The following is a 19,479-nucleotide window of genomic DNA, read 5'->3' as shown; positions in this document are numbered from 1 at the left end:
CTCGCTGGCTCAGTAGTTGCAATCTGCAGGCTTAGTTGTCCTGTGGCATGCGGGATCTTAGTTCCTAGACCAGGGATTGAGTGCCATGCAAGGTGGATTCTTAACCATTGGACCACCAGGGAAGTCCATGCCTGGGAATTTAAGCTCCCATGTAGACCATTAGGAATTGTGATGGAGGAGTTTAGTCAAAATAATCAGATGTCACTGGGCCGTCAGATTTCTAAAGGAGGGGAAAAAATGTTCCTTTTCCCTAAAAGAGGTTAGAAATAAACAAATAAACGTAAGCTGTAAGTCCCTGGGGGATCTTTAAGAAACCAAGATAAATGAGAGCTAGTCATCCTGCCCGGCCCCTGAGCTATGAGGGTGGGGGACCAGCTGCTTGTCTCTGGTCCCCTGGGTTCATTTGCTCTGGACCATCTGAGAAGCCTGTTCCCTTCCAGAGATGAGAGTGGAGCAATGTCTGTATTCAAACTTGTTCTTCACAGAGGCCATCTCTGTGGTGATTGCTTGTAGAGGAGATGGGGTGTTTTGATGTGCTGTTGGCTGGCCAGAACCTAGCTCTGGGGGTCCCCAGTCCAGGAGTATCCCTGATGGAACCCCTGCTGGAAGGGATGAGGAAGGAGGAGGAGATAAACATCCTTTGTGTGGGTGTCTGTGCTAGTTTCCTACAGTTGCCTAACAAGTTGCCACAACTTGGTGGCTCAAAACAACAAAAATGTGCTCTCTCACAGTTCGGAGGCCACAAGTCTAAACTCAAGGTGTCGGCAAGGCTGCGCTCCCTCAGAGGTTCCAAGGGAGAACCTCTCCTTGCCACTTCCAGCTGCTAGTAGCTCCTAGCGTACGTTGGCTTGTGCTAGCATAGCTCTAATCTCTGTCACCATCTTCACATGGCCTTCTCCTTTTCTCTCCCTGATAAGGACACTTGCCTGTAGATTTAGGACCCATTGGTTAACCCAGGGTGATCTTGTGTCAAGATCCTTAACTCCATTTGCAAAGACCTTTTCCCCAAATAATTCACAGTTTGGAGTGGGATGGGGTCATGTCTTTTCAGGGGCCACCATTCACCCTGCAGTCGTGTCTAAGCACCCTGCCCAGTCATGTCACGTGCTGTTCACAATGCACCTGAGAGGACGGTGTCATTCTCATCTTTCAGAAGAGAAAACTGAGCTCCAGAGAGGTGTGCTAACTTGTTCAAGTTCATACCTCGGTAGGTGGCTGGAAGGGCATGGAAACCTAGGTCTTGTCCACCCAGACGAGAAGAAAGGGGACCAGAATGTGGGAGGTAGGGAGGAATGGAGCCGGTTGGCCTGGGGAGGAACTGTGAATGGTTTTGTGTTGCTGGAGAGGGAAGTGTGTGAGGGTGGGGGTGATGGAGGTGAAGCTGGAGGGGGAGCAGAGCTGGGTCATTCATGCCCTTGGCTGCCAGCCCTAGGAGTCTGGGCTTGATCCTGAGGTTGGCGAGGATTCCTTGGAGAACTCTGAATCTCCAAAAATGAAGAGAAGATCGCTGGGTTGTGTGGAAGATGGGTAAGCCTGAAAGGAGGGGGGCCAATCAGGAAGATGATAATAGACCCTGGTGGTCAAGGGGGAAAGCAGGGAAGAGTCTGAGGTCCAGGGAAGGGCCGAGTGACAGGATTACATGACTGAGGAGCGTGGGGAAATTCAGGAATCTAGGAAACTCCCAGGTTCAGCCACAGACTGTGTTGTGGCCACTAATGCAGTAGGGGACACAGCAGGAAGGATGGGGCGGTGGGTGCCCATGCTTTGTAGCTACCCAAGAGCTCTGAACATCTTCTCTGTGTCCAGTTATGAGTCGGGTCCTTCCCAGGTCCTTGCAGAAGGGCAGGCGTTGGACCCATGCTCTGTAACCAAGGCACGCTGATTCCATTCTGTAGGAATGAAGCTGCGGGAAGAAAGAAGCCCCGTGTGGGGTATGGATGTCAGCAGAGCTGCCCTGAGGGAGATGCCTTCCTTGTTAGTTGACTCTGTGATGTGGTTCTGGGCATTGTTCCTGGACACTCAGCTCCAATCCATTTCTCAAGACCCCAAGCCACTCAGTAACTACTCACTAATCTTTATTAAATTCCCTTTTGCTTAAGCTGGTCAGATGGATTCTGTTATGCAACTAATATCCCTGAGCTGTATGAGTGGGTACAGAGGTAAGAGTGATGATAAAGGATGCTGGAGGACAGGGGCACGTGAAGGTGAAGTGCCCGGGTATCAATCTGTGACATCCAACAGGATATTGGCTAGATAGGCAGGGACGAGGGTGGCTCAGTTGGGGACAGGTCTGGGGTCATCAGCACTGAGGTGACCACGAAACCTGTGGAGGGACCAAGAGGCTAGTGAGTGTGCAGCCCTAGGGCACCTTTAGAGGAGACTGAAAATTGTGGGGGACTCGGAGAAAACAATGTGAAAAGCAAGAGAGAGGGATTTAAGGAAAGAGTAGGTGCCTGTGTCAAAGCCTGCAAAAGTGCAAGTGAGATGAGGATTGAAAATGGAGTTTTGTATTTGGCTTTTTTTGTTTGTTTTTGTTTATTTTTTAATAAAAAAATTTCATTGAAGTATGGTTGATTTATGACATTTGTCACCTTCTACTATGTATTTGGCATTTAGAGGACAAGGAAGGCTTAGAGGAAGTGGTTTCCCTGGTGAGGTGGGAACCAAAGAGAGGCTGGAGAGGGTTGAGGAGGGGACAGGAGGAGAGGAATGGAGCCTAACTTTCTAGAAACCTACAGTGCAAGGAGAAAGAGGAACAGGTGGAAGCTGAAGCGGGGAGTGGGGCCACATTCACGGGCAAGCTCAAGGGCAGCTGCTTCGGGGAGGGAGCTTGTGGTGTGGATGGTGTTGGGGTGACTGTGGGTCATCAGTCCAGGTTGTGGAGTATTTCTTCTTAGGTACTTGATAGTTTCTGATACATTGTAGTTGTGTCTTCTCTTTAACCGCATCTTCCAGTTGTAGAAGAAAGAGGTCTGGTGATCAATCATTGTCAACCCACTTAGATAGCTGGGATGGAAGTAACTTGGTGGGGACTTAAGATGCAAGGACTGAGTGGAACCTGATCCTTGGATTTTTAAAATCCAATTGAGTTCTGAAGATGAGGTAGATAAAGTACAAGCTGTCTGTACGTTAGGGAGTCTCAGGGGCCCAGGATGGAGTCTCCTTAGACCCGGATCAAAAGCCAGATCACCATGTGACCCCTTAATGTGGGAACAGCCACCAATAGTGTAGGTCCTGCTGGTGATCTGACCCCAGACACAGCTCTGTGCACATGCTGGCTGGCTGCTTTAGCTGTGTCTGCTGCTTTCTTTCCTTTTTATGACTTTTTTCCTTTTTTTTTTTTCTAATTGGAGGATAGTTCCTTTACAGTGTTGTGTTGGTTTCTGCCATACAACAATGTGAATCAGCCATAGGTATACGTATGTCCCCTCCCTCTTGAACCTCCCTCCCACCCCCACCCCACACCACCCCTCTCGATTGTCACAGATCTGTTCTTCTTTTTGACAGTTTCCCCCCAGATGTGTCCAGCCTAATGTTCTAGCTAAGTTTGGCTAGCCTGAACTTATGACTCTATACCCCACGCAAGTCTCCTCACCCTGCCTCAGGAGCTTTTAGCTATTTTTGTACCATGGACATCTTGGAAGTCTGTGACTCTCACTTGAAGTAATGCTTTAAAATGTATAAAAATAAATATGTAAGATTGCAAATAATTATACTGAAATTTAAATGTTACAAATGATTATATTAAAACAAATTTATGATTTGGTGATATATGTCCTTCTTATTAATGTATCAAATAGCATTGCTGCTGTTCAGTCTCTCAGTTGTGTCTGACTCCTTGCAACCCCATTGACTGCAGCACGCCAGACCTCCCTGTCCTCCACAGTCTCCTGGAGTTTGCTCAAACTCATGCCCATTGATCAAATAACATGGCCTGGACTAATAACTACCGTAGTTTCAATGTAGTGATGAACAAAAATATTTTGAGCTATTTGCTACAATCAGTCACTTCAGTCGCTCAGTCGTGTCTGACTCCTTGTGACCCCATGAATCACAGTATGCCAGGCCTCCCTGTTCATCACCAACTCCCGGAGTTTACCCAAACTCATGTCCATCAAGTCGGTGATGCCATCCAGCCATCTCATCCTCTGTCATCCCCTTCTCCTCCTGCCCCCAATCCCTCCCAGCATCAGAGTCTTTTCCAATGAGTCAACTCTTCGCATGAGGTAGCCAAAGTATTGGAGTTTCAGCTTCAGCATCAGTCCTTCCAATGAACACCCAGGACTGATCTCCTTTAGGATGGACTGGTTGGATCTCCTTGCAGTCCAAGGGATTCTCAAGAGTCTTCTCCAACACCACAGTTCAAAAGCACCAATTCTTCAGTGCTCAGCTTTCTTCACAGTCCAACTCTTACATCCATACATGACCAATGGAAAAACCATAGCCTTGACTAGATGGACCTTTGTTGGCAAAGTAATGTCTCTGCTTTTCAATATGCTATCTAGGTTGGTCATAACTTTCCTTCCAAGGAGGAAGCGTCTTTTAATTTCATGGATGCAATCACAATCTGCAGTAATTTTGGAGCCCCCCAAAATAAAGTCTGACACTATTTCCACTGTTTCCCCATCTATTTCCCACGAAGTGATGGGACCAGATGCCATGATCTTCGTTTTCTGAATGTTGAGCTTTAAGCCAACTTTTTCACTCTCTTCTTTCACTTTCATCAAGAGGCATTTTTGTTCCTCTTTACTTTCTACCATAAGGGTGGTGTCATCTGCATATCTGAGGTGATTGATATTTCTCCCGGCAATCTTGATTCCAGCTTGTGCTTCTTCCAGCCCAGCGTTTCTCATGATGTACTCTGCATAGAAGTTAAATAAGCAGGGTGACAATATACAGCCTTGACGGACTCTTTCCCTATTTGGAACCAGTCTGTTGTTCCATGTCCAGTTCTAACTGTTGCTTCCTGACCTGCATATAGGTTTCTCAAGAGGCAGGTCAGGTGTTCTGGCATTCCCATCTCTTTCAGAATTTTCCAGTTTATTGTGATCCACACAGTCAAAGGCTTTGGCATAGTCAATAAAGCAGAAATAGATGTTTTTTCTGGAACTCTCTTGCTTTTTCCATGATCTAGCGGATGTTGGCAACTTGATCTCTGGTTCCTCTGCCTTTTCTAAAACCAGCTTGAACATCAGAAAGTTCACAGTTCACGTACTGCTGAAGCCTGGCTTGGAGAATTTTGAGCATTACTTTACTAGTGTGTGAGATGAGTGCAATTGTGCGGTAGTTTGAGCATTCTTTGGCATTGACTTTCTTAGGGATTGGAATGAAAACTGACCTTTTCCAGTCCTGTGGCCACTGCTGAGTTTTCCGAATTTGCTGGCATATTGAGTGCAGCACTTTCACAGCATCATCTTTCAGGATTTGAAATAGCTCCGCTGGAATTCCTTCACCTCCACTAGCTTTGTTCATAGTGATGTTTCCTAAGGCCTACTTGACTTCACATTCCAGGATGTCTGGCTCTAGGTGAGTGATCACACCATCATGATTATCTGGGTCGTGAAAATCTTTTTTGTATAGTTCTTCTGTGTATTCTTGCCACCGATTCTTAATATCTTCTGCTTCTGTTAGGTCCATACCATTTCTGGCCTTTATCGAGCCCATCTTTGCATGAAATGTTCCCTTGGTATCTCTAATTTTCTTGAAGAGATCTCTAGTCTTTCCCATTCTGTTGTTTTCCTCTATTTCCTTGCATTGATTGCTGAGGAAAGCTTTCTTATCTCTCCTCGCTATTCTTTGGAACTCTGCATTCAGATGCTTATATCTTTCCTTTTCTCCTTTGCTTTTCCCTTCTCTTCTTTTCACAGCTATTTGTAAGGCCTCCCCAGACAGCCATTTTGCTTTTTTGCATTTCTTTTCCATGGGGATGGTCTTGGTCCCTGTCTCCTGTACAATGTCATGAATTTCCGTCCATAGTTCATCAGGCACTCTATCTATCAGATCTAGTCCCTTAAATCTATTTCTCACTTCCACTGTATAATCATATGGGATTTGATTTAGGTCATACCTGAATGGTCTAGTGGTTTTCCCTACTTTCTTCAATTTAAGTCTGAATTTGGCAATAAGGAGTTCATGATCTGAGCCACAGTCAGCTCCTGGTCTTGTTTTTGCTGACTGTACAGAGCTTCTCCATCTTGGCTGCAGAGAATATAATCAATCTGATTTTGGTGTTGGACATCTGGTGATGTCCATGTGTGGAGTCTTCTCTTGTGTTGTTGGAAGAGGATGTTTGCTATGACCAGTGCATTCTCTTGACAAAACTCTACTAGCCTTTGCCTTGCTTCTTCCCATACTCCAAGGCCAAATTTGCCTGTTACTCCAGGTGTTTCTTGACTTCCTACTTTTGCATTCCAGTCCCCTATAATGAAAAGGACATCTTTTTTGGGTGTTAGTTCTAAAAGGTCTTGTAGGTCTTCATAGAACCGTTCAACTTCAGCTTCTTCAGCATTATTGGTTGGGGCATAGGCTTGGATTACCGTAATACTGAATGGTTTGCCTTGGAAATGAACAGAGATCATTCTGTCATTTTTGAGATTGCATCCAAGTACTGCATTTTGGACTCTTTTGTTGACTATGATGGCTACTCCCTTTCTTCTAAGGGATTCCTGCCCGCAGTAGTAGATATAATGGTCATCCGAGTTAAATTCACCCATTCCAGTCCATTTTAGTTTGCTGATTCCTAGAATGTCGACATTCACTCTTGCCATCTCTTGTTTGACCACTTCCAATTTGCCTTGATTCATGGACCTGACATTCCAGTTTCTTATGCAATATTGCTCTTTACAGCATCAGACCTTGCTTCTATCACCAGTCACATCCACAACTGGGTATTGTTTTTGCTTTGGCTCCATCCCTTCATTCTTTCTGGAGTTATTCAGTAGCATATTGGGCACTTACCAACGTGGGGAGTTTCTCTTTCAGTATCCTATCATTTTGCCTTTTCATACTGTTCATGGGGTTCTCAAGGCAAGAATACTGAAGTGGTTTGCCATTCCCTTCTCCAGTGGACCACATCCTGTCAGACCTCTCCACCATGACCTGTCCGTCTTGGGTGGCCCCACACGGCATGGCTTAGTTTCATTAAGTTAAACAAAGCTGTGGTCCATGTGATCAGATTGGCTAGTTTTCTGTGATTATCGTTTCAGTGTGTCTGCCCTCTGATGCCCTCTTGCAACACCTACTGTCTTACTTGGGTTTCTCTTACCTTGTATGTGGGGTAGCAATATGGTATTAAAAGATCTCTAATTTCTCTTGGTGACAAGGACCCAAGTATGATGAATACTTCTGTGTTTGTGGCCTATGGTTAAAAGTGAAGAATGTTACAATTCACTTAGCAGTGAGTGATAACAGGATGCAATTGTTTTCTCTGCCCAAGTTCATGGATCTTCTGAATTCTGTTCATGAACCATTTGGGGAGCTGTGATCCTAGGTTAAGAACTGCTGGTTTGGATGTGTGGGTTTCCATTGTTTTATTGCTTCTTTCTTTCTTTTTTGGCTGCACTGCACGGGATGTGAGATCTTAGTTTCCTGACCATGGATGGAACCCATGCCTCCTGCTGTGAAGAACAGAGTCTTAACTACTGGATGGCAGGGGAAGTGCCTGGTTGCTCCTTTCTTTCTTCACATCTCTCTTAAGTGGATCAGAGGCAGCTCTCGTTTAATCATTAGCCACTAATGAACCACTAATAAAGTGATCACCCACGTCACAGGCAGGCGCTGTGTGGCCTGTGGACATGCACTCCCTTTCTAGTTTGCAGCTCAATGGCTTCATGGTAGAGCTGGAAGGTAGAGCTGAAGGTAGAGCTCAGACCCCCTAGGAGTCCAAGTTACCCCACATATGAGGGTGAATGACCTCGGGGACTGAGTCAAGTCAGGCTTCCTGAGCCTGTGCCTCTGTCCCAGGGTGTACCTATGCCTGAGGGGATGGTTGTGCTCACCACACAGACGCACACAGTGGCTGTATAAACAGTCCCGTAAAATGATGACATCTGCACCACAGCACTAAAGCAGAGACAGGGAGAAGTTGGTATTGTGCTGGGTGCTGGGAGGATACTGCTGAAATCCCCCTGTGCACAGGAACAGGAGAGCCCTCAGTTCCGGGAGAAAGCTGACCCGACAGCCGTGAACCCTGACCCTGACATGTGGCAGGCTCTGCTTGAACATCTGCTGATGGGAGTTACTGAGTCCAGAACCCCAAAGCTCCCTAGAGTCTCCTTTGGTGTTTCCACCAGGTTGTTGTTGATCCCTTGCCTCCCTCTAACTGGCTTGTCCTCAAGAACCAGTATCCAAGAGAAATAAAGTGCTTTCAATTGCTGTTATTGGTCCTGTTTGCAGCAGCTTGCTCGCCACCATTCTTCATGCCATTGTGTGTGATAATTAGTTTTGTGTGTTGTGGAGAGTGAGGGAGGGGGTGAGAGTGGGGGGTGAGGGCAGAAGGTGAGTGCTAGCCTGAGATCGCTGTTAGCTAACATTGTCTCTTGCAAAGTGACCTGTGTGAGACTGGCGGTCTATGCAGGGCCCCTGAAGCACACAGGGCAGCTTGCCTCTGTGCCCCTCCCAGCACTTGGCACAATGCCGCCTTCTCCCTCTGTAAGTTACTGACAGGTGGTGGTCTGTTGGTTCTCCTGTGGTGTGTCTGGCTCAGTGCCATGGTGTACAGATGGGCCATACCCATATTATTTTGATTTTCACCTGGAAGGGAAATTTTACATGAAGGCAGACAGACTCATCAGTTTTAAAATTTTAATTGAAGTATAGTTGATTAACAATGTTGTGTTAATTTCTGCTGTCCAGCAAAGTGATTCAGTTATACAATATTCTTTTCCATTACGGTTTATTACAGGATATTGAATACAAGTTTTCCATGCTATACAGTCTGACCTTGTTGTGTATCCATTTTATATATAAAAGTTTGCCTCTGATAATCCCAAACTCCCAATCCTTCCCTCTTGTCCCAGACTCAGGCCCATCTAATTCTTTTTTTTAACTTTTGTATTGTAGTGTAGCCAATTAAAAATGTTGTGGTAGTTTCAGGTGAACAGTGCAGGGATCCAGCCATGCATACACATCTATCCATTCTCGTACAATCTCCCTTCCTGTCCAGGCTGCCATATAACACTGAACAGAATTCCCTGTGGTGTACAGTAGGTCCTTGTTGGTTATCCATTTTAAATATAACAGTGTGTACATGTCCATCCCAAACTCCCTAACTATCCCTTCTCCCCATAGACCCATCTTTTTAATGATAGAAAATGGCAATAGTTGCAAATGCTGCTGTGTGCTAGGCATCATGCTGAGCACTTCAGCAGCAGCATCTCACTTAATTCTCCACAAACCACCAGAGAGATCCTTCAAAGTGTAAATCACATCCTGCTCCTCCTCTGCTCCAAACACTTCAAGGGTGTGCATCACCCTTGCTGTCAGCCTCCACCATGCCCTGCGAGGTTGGTAGGGTGTGGCCCCCCGCTCCTGCTCCAACAGCATCCTTCCCTCCCCCTTCCCCTGTTCTCCACCCTCCTCATTGCTCCTGGAACTGGCCAAGAAGGCCCTACCACAGGGCCTCTGCACCGCTTCCTCCCCCCGGGCTCTGCCCAGTGCATTCTTTCACTTCATCAGGGTCCTTAAGTGTCTTCTCAGAGAGACCCTCACCCTATCTAAAGCACCATACCTTGTCATGCTCTGCTGTCCTCTCTGTCTTCCTTTTTATTTTAAATATTTATATTTATTTATTTATTTGGCTGCATATGGTCTTAGTTGTGGCATCTAGTTGTGTGGTCTTAGTTGTGGGATCTAGTTCCCCAACCAGGAATCAAACCCAGGGCCCCAGCATTGAGAGAATAGAGTCTTAGCCACTGGACCACCAGAGGAGTCCCCCTGTCTTCCTTTTTAATAGCCCTCGGCACCCCTAGCCATTTTACTATAAATCTATTTGTTTATTTGTCTATTATCTGTCTCCCCCACATGAAGGCAAGGATCTTGCTTTGCTCACCGGTCCATTTCCAGTGCCAAAAATAGTGTCTTCAATATAGTGAAAACAAAGTGAAAGTGAAGTCATTCAGTCATGTCTTACTCTTTGCGACCCCATGGACTATTGCCCCTGAGGCTCCAGCATCCATAGGATTTTACACGCAAGAATACCAGAGTGGGTTGCCATTTCCTTCTCCAGGGATCAAACTTGGGTCTCCCACATTGCAGGCAGGCTCTTTACCGTCTGAGCCCTTCAATACAGTAGCTGTGACTAACTATATAGTCAATGAATACATAAATACATGGACAAATACTCACAAAAGCCCATGGTGTAGGTGCTATTCTCACCCTCATGCTACAGATGAGAAGACTGAGGCTAGATTGCGATTCTCTGCTCATGGTCATGAAGCTGAGCTGCTCTTCTCTTCCCCACTCTCTCACTCATAGACACTGGTCAACGTGTCTACCTGTGAGTCACATTCCCTTGAGACACTCTAAGAAAAAAAGTGCTGGATGGATTAATCTGTTCAGGAAATAATTACAAATTGCACTTCCCTGCTTGATGTTTCAAGTGCTTACTAATATATAAAAGGCCCTGAAAAGTCCTGTTGTGAAAAAAAAAAAGCTGGTGGAACTGTGTAATCAGTTTCCCAAAGCTTCGACTGTGGAAATCTCATATGTATGTATTTGTATGCATGTAGAAGGCAATGGCACCCGACTCCAGTACTCTTGCCTGGAAAATCCCATGGACGGAGGAGCCTGGTGGGCTGCAGTCCATGGGGTCGCTAAGAGTTGGACACGACTGAGTGACTTCTCTTTCACTTTTCACTTTCCTACATTGGAGAAGGAAATGGCAACCCACTCCAGTATTCTTGCCTGGAGAATCCCAGGGACAGGGGAGCCTGGTGGGCTGCTGCTTATGGGGTCACACAGAGTCGGACATGACTGAAGCGACTTAGCACTAACAGTAGCAACACCTATTAACATATTGCAGGACGAAGAGCTGACTCATTTGAAAAGACCCTGATGCTGAGAAAGATTGAGGGCAGAAGGAGAAGGGGACAACAGAGGATGAGATGATTGGATGCCATCACCAACTCAATGGACATGGGTTTGGGTGGACTCCAGGAGCTGGTGATGGACAGGGAAGCCTGGTGTGCTGTGGTTCGTGGGATTGCAAAGAGTCAGACACGACTGAGCAACTGAACTGAACTGAGGACATTTCTTGGGCAATAATGGTTTTTGTCACTGTGGAGAGAAGGGACTTTTATCACTGTGGGGATTGTCTGATAAAAGGTCCATCAGTTGGTAGGAGGGGCTGTGCCCAGATTCACCTTCCCAAGACTGGTGTCCAAGCCCACCATGTTTGTTAGCCCCTGGATAAGGTCAAGCTCAACCCATAGGACAGGAAGGCATGTGGCTCTTGGTATCTTTAGCTGAAACCCAGCTCAAGCACGCTTTTCCCCAGGGACCTGTCAACTGGCTCATCCTCTGCCCTCTGGTTCCTGAGCCAAGTGACACTTGGTGTTTGTCCAGAGCCTCTTAGAGGGCAGTTCCTTATGAACTTTTCAGGAACATCAACCCCACAAGCCTGGCTTTGTTTTCTAACTGTCTTACGTCTCCCTGTTGGAATTTTACCTTCTAGGGCAGCAGTCCCCAACCTTTTTGGCACCAAAGACCAGTTTCATGGAAGATAGTTTTTCCATGGACCAGGACCAGGTTGGGGGGATAGTTTGGGGATGATTTCAAGTACATTACACTTACTGTGCACTTTATTTCTATTATTATTACATCAGCCGCACCTCAGATCATCAAGCATTAGATCCTGGAGGTTGGGGACCCCTGTTCTAGGGGACCAAGGACACTGCCTTCTCACTATGTCGTCTCAGCCCCTCACTCCGACAGGAGTGCTGAGCCAACAGGAAGAGCCCAGATCATTCTTGTTAGCTTGAGTGTGAAGGAGCCGAAGATCCTGGGTTTGGTGCAGGGAGGAGTGGATGGTGATGTTGCAAATCCCTTGATTTATTACCAAAGCCTTCCCCTGGCCCCAAGCAGAATAGAAGGACGCCCCAGAGGCGACAAGCACTGTGGGGTGCGATGCATGGAGCTGACTGGATCGTTGCGTCCTGAGAGAGTGACTGTCACTGCCACCGATGGCTCATCTTTATTGGTTTCGATGGTGATTCGGTGTCATTTGGGATTCAGGTCTCATCTCCATCTCTGAGATCATCTGAATAACAGTGTCATGGGCAAGCGTGGAGACAAAGCATCCACAGGCAGCCTGGATCGGACGCTATAAATCTCAGAGGAAAGCCTGGCCTTCCGAGCTGGCAGGTTTGAGGCGGAGCGGAGGCAGCGGAGCTGGCAGTGGTTGCCTCCACCCCAAGTGACCATGAGAGGTGCCACGCAAGTCTCGGTGATACTCCTCTTGGCGACCGCGTCCGACTGTGCCGTGATCACCGGGGTAAGTCGTCCAGCATTCTCTCTGCCCTGGGTCTTGGGAGGATGTCAGGGTCTGCATGGGACAGGACCCAGGAACCACACAGGAGGCAAACCAGGGGCATGGGAGCCAGTTCCAGACCACACTTCTGAGAGGCATCTCACAGGGTTTTCACGTTAGTTAGACCTCGATAAAGGGGATCTGCTTCAGAGAAACTGTGTAAATCGAATTCTGCTTTCAATAAATGAGGAGAGCATTGCAAATTCTGAAGTTTGGACCTTTGGTCAAAAGAAGATTTTTGAGTAATAAAGAATCTTTTATAAAGTGGATTAGCACTAATTTGTCTTTGGTGTAAATTTTAGTTTTCATGCATGGTTTGGTTCACATGTCAAGTGTAATTTACATAGCAAGTTGACTTAGTTACAGGCTGTGACCTTATTTAGCTTCTGTTGGGTATGTTTAATCTCTGCTTTCTCTACTCTTAAGAAAGTCGATTTTGAAATTCTTTCTTTCCCCGTGCAGTTTATATGTTTTAACTCTGTGCCCAGTTGATAGGAATAAAGGTGATGCCAACAATTGGAAAGTGACCCAGAAACAAGTGTCGGATAACAAGCAGAAATCCAGCCCCACTGTGGGTGCACCCAGGCAGGCACATTGTAGTATTCAAGACACCCCAATAGTGGTTCTCCCTCAGAAGTTTGACTTCACCTGGACCCACCCTCTCATGGGCACAGGTTGTGTGATGGTGATGGGACCAGTCTTATAAAAAGAGAAAGTAATGACTGACCTGGGAGCTTTCCAGATAAAAAGCCACTAGAACAACAAAAGAGAGACATTCACTTTTGTTTCAACTTCCTCCAGCTTTTTACACAGCAAATGGAAATGGAGAGAATGTCAAACCATTCCTGGAAGTGGATTAACTGTAATGTTCACAGAAAGCGAAGTCTCTTTTTTCTCCCTTTTAGAGGAAAAAGACTGAGTTTCAAAGCAGAACAAACATCAAAGGCAAGCCGATGCTTTTGGGACCCAAACCATAAATATGACTGTCAGGACAAAATTGCACCTAATGAATGTGAACTACAGAAGGCTGCCTTCCTCTCGTGCAGCTTGAAGATTGGGAGGGTGAGGGCAGAGGGTAGAAGCCATGGTTACCCCACCAGGCAGTAGGTTGACCCTGAGTCTGGCCCAGAAGCAGGTCTGGCAGGAGGGAGGGCTTAGAGATGGGAAAATGTCTTCCGAGAAGAGCCTCCAAGTTGACCCTTGGGAAAACAGAGAAAAGGGCCACACAGAGCAGACCCTACTGTGAGTGGTTAGAACCACTCCCTCCGCACTCCAAGCCAAGCTGCTGCCCCGCCTGACTCTCAGAAAGAGGCTGGGCTCTACCATCCCCACAGTGCCCTGCTCCCTAGACCGTGACTGTCCCCAATTCAGTCCTGGAGGTGCCCTCCTCCCAGGCGGGACAGTGATGCCACACCTCTGTGGCAGAAGAGTCAGGTGGAGTCCACTTGGCGCTAACTCTGAGCTTTCAGGGACCGGCTGACTAGGTTGGAGACCAGATGACTGGCCCCTGCACCTCCTCAGAGTGTTGAGCAGCCCCAGCATGCCCCACTTTACTGCAGTGCCCCACAAGGCAGCCAGAGGGCACTCCATGGCCCAGTAGAGAAGAAGTGAAGTGAAAGTTGCTCAGTCGTGTCCGACTCTGTGAATTCTCCAGGCCAGAATACTGGAGTGGGTAGCCTTTCTCTTCTCCAGGGGGAATCTTCCCAGCTCAGGATTGAACCCAGGTCTCCCCCATTGCAGGCGGATTCTTTACCAGCTGAGCAACAAGGGAAGCCTAATGGAAAAGGGCCAACCCAAACCCAGCTCCCAGCTTCAGCTCAGAGAAGCCACAGATCTCTGAAATGGGAAGGTGGGGTGCTTCAACAGGTGGCCTCTCCTGAGCCTGGAGCAGTTTAGTTCTGTTTTCCTTAATGTAGGCTTTTGCTTAGAGCAGATTTATGTGGGTCTTCCCTGGTAGCTCAGATGGTAAAGAATCTGCCTGCAATTCGGGAGACCTGGGTTCAGTCCCTGGGTTGGAAGGATCCCCTGGAGATGGGAAAGCCAACCGACTCCAGTACTCTTGCCTGGAGAATTCCATGGACAGAAGAGCCGGGCAGTCTACAGTCCATGGGGTCGCAAAGAGTCAGACACGACTGAGCAACGAAAACACACATAGATGGCACCTTTCAGAAACCAGGCAGGGCCACTCAGCCCCTGATCTGGGAGCCCAACCCAGAGGAGTCCATCCTAGAGGAGTTACTATTATTAACCCATTCTACTGGTAGTAAACTGAGGCACAGAGAGGCTAAATAACTTGCCAATTGTCACATAGGGGCCAGGCAGGCCAGCAGAGACGCCCTGGCGGGAAATACCTATCGGGGGATGCTGGCCCCTCAGATGAGACTGGGTTTCCAGGGAGGACTGAGGGGGCCATGGTGGGGAGGAGAGGCACCAGCCCTGAGTACTGCTGGGTGAGGGCTGGAGGGTCCCTGTCCACAGAAACTTGACAGGGACCATCCTGGGGTGCAGGCCATTTGGACCCTCCCCCTCGAAGAATTCGAGTTAATTCAATCTCATTAGCATCCACTGAGCATCTCCTGATGCTAGAAAAGCTCTGTCTCCGAAGCTCTAGCCTTGTCAGGAGCCTCCCCACAGAGTGGCCTCAGAGGAGCTCAGAGGGCTCTCAGATCCAAGTCTGCTGCCCTGCTGAGCCCTGAGTTTCCTCCCTCGACAGGGGCAGGGGTGGCCCCGGGTGTCCCGGGGGACTGGGGCCTGGGTACCGCTCCCAACACCCCTCTGAAGGGTTTTCGGATGTACTTTCCCATCTGGCTTCTCTGGGGTGGTGCTCACGGGCACTAACGGCCCTTTGTCTTCCCCCTGCAGGCCTGTGAGCGGGATATCCAGTGCAGGGCGGGCACCTGCTGTGCAGTCAGCCTGTGGCTGCGCGGGCTGCGGGTGTGCACCCCGCTGGGGCAGGCAGGAGAGGAGTGCCACCCCGGCAGCCACAAGGTACCGCTCACACTGGCTCAAGGCACAAGGCGCTGGACCAGTGTTCCGACTCCAATCTAGGGATTTCTCGCCACCTCCTTACTTTGGGGGTGGTTGGGGTACAGTGGGGTCCTAATCACACAGCCTGTTAGACCTGGAGGCTGTTCCTCATTTGCCTAAGGTCCTGGGTCTCAGTTACCTCATGCATACAAAGAGGGGAGTAGACTGACACCCCTAAAGTTTCTGACCTGATAAATTCAGATTCTGAGAGTCTCCTGAATGCGCTTTATTGCACAGGGTTCTTCCCTCCGGACTTCCTAGGTAGCTCAGTGGTAAAGAAACCGTCTGCAATGCAGGAGACAAGGAGATACAGGTTCGATCCCTGGGTTGGGAAGATCTTCTGGAGAAGGGAATGGCAACCCACTCGGAATCCCGTGGACAAAGGAGAATGGCAGGCTACAAGCCATGGGGTGGCAAAGTGCTGGACACGACTGAGTGATGGAGCACACACACACACACATCCTCCCCTCAAGAACACACGCAGTAAGACTGTAAAGTGGGCTCCCACCCAGAGCCCGAGTATGAGGGGGCGTGCAGGGTGAGGTTGGCCAGGCCCCCAGGGCACACACTTTAAGGAGACTCTCTCCTCTGTGCCCTAGGCATCCAGCACCCACTCTGCTTCCTGAGGAGCCCCCAGCCCAGAGGCCACAGAACAGCCCCACGGCCTTTTTTTCTGTCAGGAGGCTGTGGCAGCAGCTGTGGGCTTGCGCCCCCTTCCCTGGGCTTTCTGTGGCCAAGATGCCCGGCAAGCCCCTCTAGGGAGCACGCCTGCACCCAGGAGCATCCTCCAACCATGATCCTCCCTGGCAGCCCTCCTAGGCATGAGGAGGCTGAGGCGGGGAGGGAGACAGAGCAGAGTCCTTGTAGCCTTGGGGTATTCCCAAAGCAGGCAGCAGAGGCAATACAGCGAGTGCTTACCACGGGCCAACTTTCATCCTAAGTGATGTTTTTTTACATTTAAACTCTTTATCATGTAAACCTATTTACAACCATATGTGGTAGCCACTATTATTAACTCCTTTTGCGGATAATAAATTGAAGCACATAGAGGCTAAATAACTTGCCAGTTGTCACACAGCTGGGAATTGGCAGACCTAATTTGAGCCCAGGCTGTGTGACTTATCTGTGCTCCTAACCCCTCCTACTCACCCTCCTTGAGGAACCCTCAGTGGCTCAGCCTTCCTGTGGGTGTGAGTCACCCCGCAGGGACCCTGTCCTGTGCAGCTACCTCCCCGACACCCACACAGGGTGGAGAGTGTAACGGCTGAGCTACAAGTGATATTCAATCACCAGTGTGGGTGTGAATTTGTGAGAGAGTGGGTGTGCTGGGTCAGCGAGGGGACCCCGGTGGGTGGTGTGGGGGCTCGTGGAGTTTGGGGGATAGGCGGGTGGGCCATATTGCATAGTGGCTGATCACAGTGTCAGAGCTAGACTGCCTGAGGCCAAACCCTGGCTCCTCCACAAGCTGGCTATGTGACCTTGGCGTGTTACTTAACCTCTCTGTGCCTCAGTTTCCTCCTCTATAAAAGCCATAATTCTGGTGCTGGGGTGCAGGTGATGAGACATTTCAGCCAGGGCTGGGCCGGCCAGAGGCTCCCCCTGGGGGCCCACCTCCCTTTGGTGAAGGTGACGTCTACTCTCCTCTCTCTCCCCAGGTCCCCTTCTTCAGAAAACGGCAGCACCATGCCTGCCCCTGCCTGCCCAACCTGCTATGTTCCCGTGGCCTGGACGGCAGGTACCGTTGCTCCACCAACTTGAAGAACATCAACTTTTAGGAGTGTGTCTGGTCTCAGGACACCCACCAGGGGTCCCGGGCCTCTTTCTGAGCACAGCCTGTGGTGGTCTCCCTTGGACTTTTATTTCTGCTGAAAGGCCCAGCCCCGCATCCCCTCTGCTGTCCCACTCCCTGCACTGCTGACCTACGCCCTTGCTCCCCTGCCCACATATGTGCACCGACGCAGACACACTTCACAGGGTTTTACGGTTTGCCAGGCCGGGCTGTGGGGTCCTGGCTGGTGGCTGTGGTCCTGGAGGAAGCCCGGGTGCACTGCTCAGGCCGCCTCAGGGGCGGTGATTAACAGGGACGTACTCCTTCCTTGTGTCTCTCCCTGCCCGGCCCTTCCTCCACCACAGGTGAACCGTCCTCCCTGGGCCCTGCCCCTCCCTCCGGCAGGTGCACTTCTGCCTGCATCAGTGAGCTCGTGCAAAGTATGGGGCCCCAAGAGGTCAGCTGGCCTCCACACGGCTGCTGTGGGTTCAGCCTGTGGCCAGCCCGCTGGGTCAGAACTGCAGGCCTCCCATGCCCCTCCCAGCACGTTACCAGTTCACAGTGAAGCCCCGGATCCTGCTGCCTCCCCGTGAAATGCAGACAGTGGTGGTTCATGAGGCCGTGAGTGAGCTCCCTCCAACAGCGCCCTTCCAAGGGACAAGAGCAGGTCTGTGTGTGACCTCGAGGAAGCCTCTGGCCTCTGCTCAGCTGGAGGAGAGATGGGGGCTAGCCGGCGGGCCACTGATTTTGGGCACAGGAAGAGACCGTGACCCAGGACCATGGCCAGGCTGTGTGTGCCCCACATCTATTATAAATACGGCATCTTCTCTAGAGGCTGAGGGTTGGCTCAAGTTCAGAGCAGTTTGTCTGGGTGTCACACCACTGGCCTCCATCTGGTGTACAATCCCAGTCCCCCTCAGCACCTCCCATCTGGACCCTGCCCAAGGCTCGCCCAGGCGTGGTGATGCCAGTAGCTGTGTGCACTGACTACTGGTTGCAGAATAAAAGCATGAACAAGGGTCAAGTGGCTGTGTATTCCTGCCACGCCTGGGAATGTGGGGAGGGGGCAGGGCCGGGCTGTGTCCGGGTAGGAGAGGGATGTGACTGGAATCCCTCCTCCCCTCTGGGGCAATTTTTTGGAGAAAGTGGATACAGGGTCCGTTTGCATGAAGGGTTCGAGGCAGCTCAGTGGGCTCTAGGTGATGAGGAGGGTGTGGCTCAAATGGGTTTCTGGGTTGGAGGCAGGAGGCCTTGTGAGCTGAGCCCTTTTGTCCCTTTTGTCGAGTGTCAAATAGTCGACACCACCAGGTCACCATGTATGGTGAGAAAGTCTGCTTCAGGGACGGGCTGGTGAGGCCCTGATTCTGCGTCTGAACCAGGGACTGGAGTATTCCTTAAGTGCTAGCCCTGTGGCCCTTCCTCACCTCAATTCTTAGTCTGCTGCTGCAGACTAAGAGGAGCCCACCAGGCTCCCGTCCCTGGGATTCTCCAGGCAAGGATACTGGAGTGGGTTGCTATTTTCTTCTCTGAATTCTTAGTCTAGGAAAGTGCAAAATATAAGATGAAAATTATATTGTATCCTCTGCCTCTCAGAGGCCTCCAAGGAGACTAGTTTCTGAGTCCTGGGGTCCTGCCCTTTCTCCTCCTTTCTCTACCCTTAACCCTGTCATAACCTTGCTCAGGGCATGCTCAGGACAGGCTTTACTGCAGGGCCCACCCAGGCTGGGACTGGGCCCGGGCCCCACACAGGGCTTGCTCTTTGATTTTGGCTCCATTGATAGACACTGGTGCTTGCTCTGCACATCTGCCCACTTCTTGCAGCCCTTGAGTCTCCTGGCTCCTGACTTTCAGGCTCAGGTACTGAATGTAGAGTTCCTTTCCATGTCCAGGAATCCAGTTTGTCCATCCTGTCCTTTAGATCTCCAGGAACCGCCTGCTGCTGCCAGGTCATGCTGTGTGCAGTGCTTTCCCAGCCAGTCGCCCTCTGTAAGCAGAGCTGACCTGGGTGGGGCATCGCTGCAGGAATCAGTGTGATGGAGCAGACACGTGGGGTGGCTGCAGGCACGAGGGACCCTGTGGCTGCTGACATGCAGCCTGCAACTGCCTCTTCATTTCCACGGAGCCAGCTGATCTGGAGACCTGTCGACGGGCCAAACCA

The 19,479-nt window shown here is 49.6% G+C and overlaps 1 protein-coding gene and 1 long non-coding RNA gene across 2 annotated transcripts; one reads left to right on the top strand and one right to left on the bottom strand.

Annotated features, from left to right (window-relative positions):
* Nucleotides 1-12,134: 12,134 nt before the first annotated feature.
* PROK1 (prokineticin 1) lies at nucleotides 12,135-17,374 on the top strand. The gene is made up of 3 exons (XM_040232082.1): nucleotides 12,135-12,490; nucleotides 15,389-15,514; nucleotides 17,209-17,374. The coding sequence occupies exons 1-3, from the start codon at nucleotides 12,419-12,421 to the stop codon at nucleotides 17,326-17,328; spliced, it is 318 nt and encodes a 105-aa protein (XP_040088016.1). The 5' UTR covers nucleotides 12,135-12,418; the 3' UTR covers nucleotides 17,329-17,374.
* LOC120856708 lies at nucleotides 13,312-18,225 on the bottom strand. The gene is made up of 2 exons (XR_005719464.1): nucleotides 17,874-18,225; nucleotides 13,312-13,424 (listed from the first exon to the last, which is right to left on the bottom strand). It is a non-coding gene; the product is annotated as an uncharacterized LOC120856708 (long non-coding RNA).
* Between the last annotated feature and the right edge of the window lie 1,254 nt (nucleotides 18,226-19,479).

The sequence above is a fragment of the Oryx dammah genome, unplaced genomic scaffold (genome assembly GCF_014754425.2).
Source record: "Oryx dammah isolate SB20612 unplaced genomic scaffold, SCBI_Odam_1.1 HiC_scaffold_28, whole genome shotgun sequence".
Taxonomy (NCBI): domain Eukaryota; kingdom Metazoa; phylum Chordata; class Mammalia; order Artiodactyla; family Bovidae; genus Oryx; species Oryx dammah.
The sequence above is the reverse complement of the archived record's forward strand: the minus strand, read 5'-3'. Positions and strand labels throughout refer to the sequence as shown.